Source organism: Mus caroli, unplaced genomic scaffold, assembly GCF_978045245.1.
Source record: "Mus caroli unplaced genomic scaffold, Mus_caroli_1 scaffold_2, whole genome shotgun sequence".
Taxonomy (NCBI): Eukaryota; Metazoa; Chordata; class Mammalia; order Rodentia; family Muridae; genus Mus; species Mus caroli.
In genome coordinates this window covers 29,107,894-29,115,210 of record NW_028227257.1, presented here as the reverse complement: position 1 = coordinate 29,115,210, position 7,317 = coordinate 29,107,894, and the positions used below count along the sequence as shown (strand labels likewise).

Below are 7,317 nucleotides of genomic sequence, written 5' to 3'. Positions count from 1 at the left end.
ATTAAAATATTTTACAATGTCTTAGACATTGTGTTTTATCACAGTGAGAGAAAAGACAGGAATACATACCCATAGTTTTACACCTGGATAAGTAATTTCATGTAATTGAAGAGTATTGCATTTGCAAGTACAAACAAAACAAAGGGGGCATCATCGCCTTTGTTCTTCTCTGTGAGAGTTCCTCACCCCATTCCCCCTACCCTTTTCCTCTTAAAATAATGTTACCCTACCCACAAGCATCCCCTGCACCCCACCCCACCCCACCCCACGGATCCCCTATCCATGGGGTATCAAGTCACTACAAGGTCAGGTGCATCCACTCCCAGAGGCTAGACCAGGCAGTCCTCTGGTAAGTGTCTAGGGCCACAGACCAGACCATGTATGCTCTTTGGTTGGTGTCTTAGTCTTTGGGAGCTCTGAGAGGTCCAGGGTAGTAGATACTGTTCTTCTTCCTATGTGGTTGCCATCTCCTTCAGCTTATAATATCCTTCCCCTAACTCTTTCATATTGGACCCAACCTCAGTACAATCGTTGGCTCTAAGTATATGCATTTGTCAGTTGCTGGTAGAGGCTCTCAGATGACAACCATGCTAGACTCCTATCTGCAAGCACAACATGGGATCAGTAATAGTGTCAGGGTTTGGTACAAGCCCATAGAATGGATCCTAAGGTGGGCAGGTAACTGGATGGCCTTTCAGTCATTCTCTGCTCCATTTTTGTCTGTTTCCTTTAGACAGGAACAATTCTGAGTTAAACATTTTGAAGATGGGTGGGTGACTCCATCTCTCCACTGGGGGCTCTGTCTATTTACTGCAGATTGTCTCTTCAGGTTCCAGCTTCCCCATCTTGTGCATTTCAGCTAAGGTTATCACCATCGAGTCCTAAAAGCCTCTCACATCACAGGACTCTAGGACATTCTGGAGTTTACCCCATACCCCATAGCAGCACACTTCCTTTCATTCTCCAGGCAATCTAAGCTTCTCTCCTGCCCCCTTTTTCCTCTGCCTCCCACAAAGATCCCCCTTCTGTCTGCCTACAGTGATTATTTCATTCACTCTTTTTTTGTTGTTGCTGTCTTTTGTTTGTTTTTCGAGACAGGGTTTCTCTTATAGCCCTGGCTGTCCTGGAACTCACTCAGTAGACCAGGCTGGCCTCCAAATCAGAAATCTGCCTGCCTCTGCCTGCCAAGTGCTGTGTGAGCCACCACAGCCCAGCTCGTTCAATCTTCTAAGTGGGATTGAAGCATCCTCACTTGGGCCTTTATGTTAAACTTCAAAAGGTCTTAGTTTTATCATGGGTGGTTTGAACTTTCTGGTTAAATCCACTTATTAGTAAATACTTACTATGCATGTCTTTTGGGTCTGGCTTACAGAACACAGGATATTTTCTAGTTCCATCCATTGGCCTGAAAATCTCATGAGGTCCTTGCTTTTAATAGTTGAAGTGAAACACAGAAATGAAACACATTTTCTGTAATCATTCTTCGGTTGAGGGACATCTGGGTTGTTTCCAGCTTCAGCCTATTATGAATAAAGCTGCTATGAAGGTAGTGGAGAACCTGTCCTTTTGGTATAGGTGAGCATCTTTTGGCTATATGTCCAAGAGTGCTATAGCTGGAAGATTGATTTCCAATTTTCTGAGGAACTGCCAGGATGATATCCAGAGTGGTTGTACCAGTTTGCAAGTCCATCAGCAATGGAGTGATCCTCTTCCTCTACATCCTCACCAGCATGTGCTGTCACTTGAGTTTATCATCTTCACCATTCTGATTGGTGTAAGGTAAATCTCAAGGTCATTTTGATTTGCAATTCCCTGATGACTAAGGATTTTCAACGATTTTTTAAGGGCTTCTCACCTATTCATGATATGTCAAGAATCTTGTTTAGTTCTGTCTCCATTTTTTTAATTGGGTTTTGGAGACCTCAACATAAAACCAAATACAATGAACCTAATAGAAGAGTGGGATATTGCCTCGAACACATTTGCACAGTGAAAATTTTCTAAATAGAAAACCAATGACTGAGGTTCTAAGATCAACAAATGACAAGTGGGACCACATAAAACTGAAAAGTTTCTGTAAGACAAGGACACTGTCAGTAAGACAAAACAGCAACTTACAGATTGGGAAAAGATCTTCACTAACCCTATATCCAATAGACAGCTAATATGTAAAATATATATAGAATCCAGAAAAATAATCTTGTGTAACTGAATATAAGTGTGTCAGGTATAGATGTTACCAAATTTTTTAGTCATAAATTGCCTTCAATATGAGTTCGTTAGGTTCTCCAGGACTACTTTGATATGCAAAGGCTTTAAAAGATGGATTATACACAAAACATTTTGTATGAATATACCATGAAGTGCAAGTATTACACCCCTGATTGCAATTAGGGTTTCCTTTGCACTATGACTCTTTATCTGTTCACACTACTACTACATGCAAATGACTTACAAATTGTATATTCATAAGATTCCTATCCACTATATGTTGTTTATGAATTTGTGAATGGCTGTGTTGTGAAAAATCGTTATCACATTGATTAGATTTGCTGGGTTTCTCTCCAATGTGGATTTTTTTCTTATGTATTCAAAAATGACTGTGGTATGCAAATCTTGGGAATAAGCAAATGAAACTTGTCCTAAGAATTGCCTTTTTGTTATCAGCATCAATTTAATCATATTTGAATCTAAGGTCAAATTGATAGGCCCTAGAGGAGCTGGAGACTTACAAATAGGGGACCAGCTTCAATTATGCATCTTTTGTTCATAAAAACCATGACTGTCCCTAACAATTTCTTTTTCTATGCATCTTTTATTCATCAAAACAATGTCTATTCCTAACCACAAAACAACAAATGGATATGATTGATTAGATTGTAACACCCACATTCTGTATCAGCTGACATAGAAGACTACATGAGGAAAGCCCCTATCATTAAATTCTGAGTGGTGGGAAAATATAGCTGTAATTTGGCACAAATGTTTCTGGTTTTCAAACATAAAAATTCTATATATAACACTCTGGTTCAGTATCAAGGTGAGTGTGGGGACTGTCACAGTTCAGCTTTCAAGTGTGTTCTCTAGCCCTGTTCCATCAGCAGCAGCTTCGTTACAATAAATTCTAGTCACTTGCATTACATGTGTTTGAGTTGTGTTGGATCTCAGAGGACCCTATTACACAAAGGCTTTACCACATTGCTTACACTCACAGACTTTCTCTACAATATGAATACGTTCATGATGAAGATTGTAGAAATGTGCAAAGGTTTAAATATACTGAATACACTCATAGGGTTTCTCTTTCATGATTATGAAGACTTGTGACATTTGAAAAGGCTTTACAATACTAAATACTTAGTATGTGTTCCAATATGCACTTGGAGATTATTAGAATATGCAAAGGCTTTGCCACAATGCTTACATTCATAGGGTTTTTCTCCAGTGTGTACTCTTTTATGTTGTAAAAGATAAGTGTTTTGTGCAAAGCTTTTACTACATTGGTCACATTCAAAGTATGTGTTCTTTTATGCATTCGAAAATGACTGTGATGTATGAAGGATTTACCACATTCATTGCATTCATATGGTCTCTCTCCAGTATGTGTTCGTTTATGATACAGGAGTCCACTTCGACAAGAAAAGGCTTTATCACATTGATTACATTCATAGGGTTTCTCTCCTGTATGTCTTCTTTTATGTATTCAGAGACTAGTTGAACATGCAAAGGCTTAACCACATTGTTTACATTCATAAGGTTTCTCTCCTGTATGTCTTCTTTTATGTATTCAGAGACTAGTTGAACATGCAAAGGCTTTACCACATTGTTTACATTCATAAGGTTTCTCTCCTGTATGAACTCTTTTATGGTACTGAAGAGAACTGGGTCTTGCAAAGTCTTTATCACATTGGTCACACTTACAAGGTTTCTCACCAGTATGTATTCTTTTATGTCTTAGGAGATAACTCTTACTTGCAAAGGATTTACCACATTGGTTACATTCAAAGGGTTTCTTTCTCTCCAGTATGTGTTCTTTTATGTCTTCGGAGAATACTTGAACATGCAAAGGCTTTACCACATTGTTTACATTCATAAGGTTTCTCTCCTGTATGAAGAACTCTTTTATGGTATTGAAGAGAACTGGGACTTGCAAAGTCTTTACCACATTGGTCACACTTATAAGGTTTCTCACCAGTATGTATTCTTTTATGTCTTAGGAGATAACTCTTACTTGCAAAGGATTTACCACATTGGTTACATTCAAAGGGTTTCTCTCCAGTATGTGTTCTTTTATGTCTTCGGAGAATACTTGAACATGCAAAGGCTTTACCACATTGTTTACATTCATAAGGTTTCTCTCCTGTATGAACTCTTTTATGGTATTGAAGAGAACTGGGAATTGCAAAGTCTTTACCACATTGGTCACACTTATAAGGTTTCTCACCAGTATGTATTCTTTTATGGTACTGAAGAGAACTGGGTCTTGCAAAGTCTTTACCACACTGGTCACACTTATAAGGTTTCTCACCAGTATGTATTCTTTTATGAATTAGGAGATAACTCTTACTTGCAAAGGATTTACCACATTGGTTACATTCAAAGGGTTTCTCTCCAGTATGTGTTCTTTTATGTCTTCGGAGAATACTTGAACATGCAAAGGCTTTACCACATTGTTTACATTCATAAGGTTTCTCTCCTGTATGAAGAACTCTTTTATGGTATTGAAGAGAACTGGGACTTGCAAAGTCTTTACCACATTGGTCACACTTATATGGTTTCTCACCAGTATGTATTCTTTTATGGTATTGAAGAGAACTGGGACTTGCAAAATCTTTACCACATTGGTCACACTTATAAGGTTTCTCACCAGTATGTATTCTTTTATGTCTTAGGACATGACTCTTTCTTGCAAAGGATTTACCACATTGGTCACATTCAAAGGGTTTTTCTCTAGTATGTCTTCTTTTACGATGTTTAATACAACTGTGATATACAAAGGATTTACCACATTCATTACATTCATATGGTCTCTCTCCAGCATGTGTTCTTTTATGACATACAGAGGCTTTGTCACATTGATTGCATTCATAGGGTTTCTCTCCAGTGTGTACTCTTTTATGTTGTAGGAGATGAGTATTTGGAGCAAAAGTTTTACCACATTGGTTACATTGAAAGGGTTTCTCTCCAGTATGTGTTCTTTTATGATACAGGAGACCACTTTGACCTGCAAAGGCTTTATCACATTGATTGCATTCATAGGGTTTCTCTTCTGTATGTATTCTTTTATGTATTCGGAGACCAGTTGAAAATGCAAAGGCTTTACCACATTGTTTACATTTATAAGGTTTCTCTCCTGTACGAACTCTCTTATGGTACTGAAGATAACTGGGACTTGCAAAGTCTTTCTCACACTGGTTACACACATAGGGTTTCTCACCAGTATGTATTCTTTTATGTCTTAGGAGATGACTCTTTCTTGCAAAGGATTTACAACATTGGTTACATTCATAGGATGTCTCTGAAGTATGAATTCTTTCTTGTCTTTGGTTATGACTCTGAAATGCAAAGGCTTTATCACCTTGGATAAACTCAGAGAGCAGCTGTTCAGTATGACTTCTTTCATGCCTGCAAAGACAATTGGCACGTGTGAAATCTTTCTCACACCTTTACACTGATGAATCTTTTCATTTGTATGAACATGTTTTAGGATTTGGTCTAATTGTAAAGAACAACCTGATTTTAATGTACTATCACTTTGTTTACACTCATGGAGTTCCCCTTCATTATGGATGGTTTTGTATCTTTGAGGATACTTGGACTAAGAAGAGCATTGATTCCATAGCTTATATTACAGCACCTTTCAACTCTAAGAGGTAAGAGGTGGTTCATATATCTCAATAGAACAGGAAGAACTTTACCACACTGAACACATAAATTTTGCTATTGTGAAAGTAATACTATGTTTGCAAACCAAGGCAAATATAAGAATTTCCACGTTCCTAATATTACAGAGATGGTCCGCAGTATTAGTTTGTAGATGTCCACAATACAGTTGGAAAGCCAATTATTTGTAAACTTGTAGCACATTTAGAAAGCCTACCCAAAGTGGGGAGTACTACATATCTTCTAATTGTGCAGGAAGATAAGAGAGGTGTGTTGCTTCTTTCAATATATTCCTATTGTCCCATGGCTTATATCCATTGTAACATATGACATCCCTAATAAAAGAATAACAAGTAAAAGGCTTCCAATGTACTAACAGTTTGGTATTTTTCCACATACAATTTTGTTATAGGGATTAAGGTTTCTCCAGCACAGCATTCTTGACTATCATAAACCGCCCATCTTACTAAACTTAGCAATGTTTTTACAAGTATATGACTGACTCAGCTTTAGTATGGAGTATATACGATTTAGAAGGTTTTGTACATACACTTACCACCTATTCAATGTGTATATTTTACAATGTCTAAGTGGTAGGAGGTTAAACACACTGGCAGTTCTTCAGCATAGCTCTATTGGGCTATGATTTAAATGGTAAATCTGTTAACTCATTGTTTGTTTGTTTTTGTACTTAGAGGAATGGTTTGAAAACACAAAATAGATGCCTGGCACTGACATACACAGTTTATCACAATTTAATAATCATTCATAACTTAAAGCAGTGCTTCCAAGGCATATTCTTACCAGTTTGCACATAAAAATTACCTTCCATATCTTCTAGAAATATGAAGATGTTCTTCCATATTATGGTTTTCCCAAACGTAGCCTAAAATATAGAGGCCATATGTTATACTATTGGAAATTAGGAAAGTTTAGGTTACTAACTTCAGTGAACTTTACAACCATGCCTGATTAATTCACCTCATTCTTCCTCATTCTCAATTGAAATTACAAGAACAAATAACAATAACAGAAAAACAGTTGTATGACTTTTACAAAGTGAAAGGAAATTCAGTGTCTTACCTATAGCAGCGAGATTCCTGTAGGTCTCCAGCATCACATCTTTGTAGAGACTCTTCTGAGAAGAATCCAGCAAAGCCCACTCTTCCCGAGTGAAGTTCACATGCACATCATCATAGGTCACTCTACCCTAAAATATCCCAGGCATGTGTGCATGAGAAAACATATTACTGAGAACACTGTAAATACATACTTCATTGAGAATATAGTCATATCATTCTGGTACTTCCTGCACTTAATTCCTGACACAAACACCTTAATGCAATCAAGGCATTTAAGAAGGAAACTGAATAATGAATGAACTTCACCTCTGTCATTTCTACACCCCTTGAAGAGGATAAATCCCTGCAAGAA

The 7,317-nt window shown here is 37.5% G+C and overlaps 1 protein-coding gene across 1 annotated transcript; it reads right to left on the bottom strand.

The window, feature by feature from the left end:
• Positions 1-3,341: 3,341 nt before the first annotated feature.
• On the bottom strand, positions 3,342-7,087 carry LOC147005778 (uncharacterized). Its single transcript, XM_085828162.1, is given in 8 exon segments — positions 3,342-3,517; positions 3,520-3,699; positions 3,784-4,015; positions 4,017-4,296; positions 4,468-4,696; positions 4,784-5,625; positions 6,709-6,769; positions 6,967-7,087. Coding segments are annotated over 8 exon segments (2,034 nt in total). The 5' UTR covers positions 7,001-7,087.
• Positions 7,088-7,317: the final 230 nt, after the last annotated feature.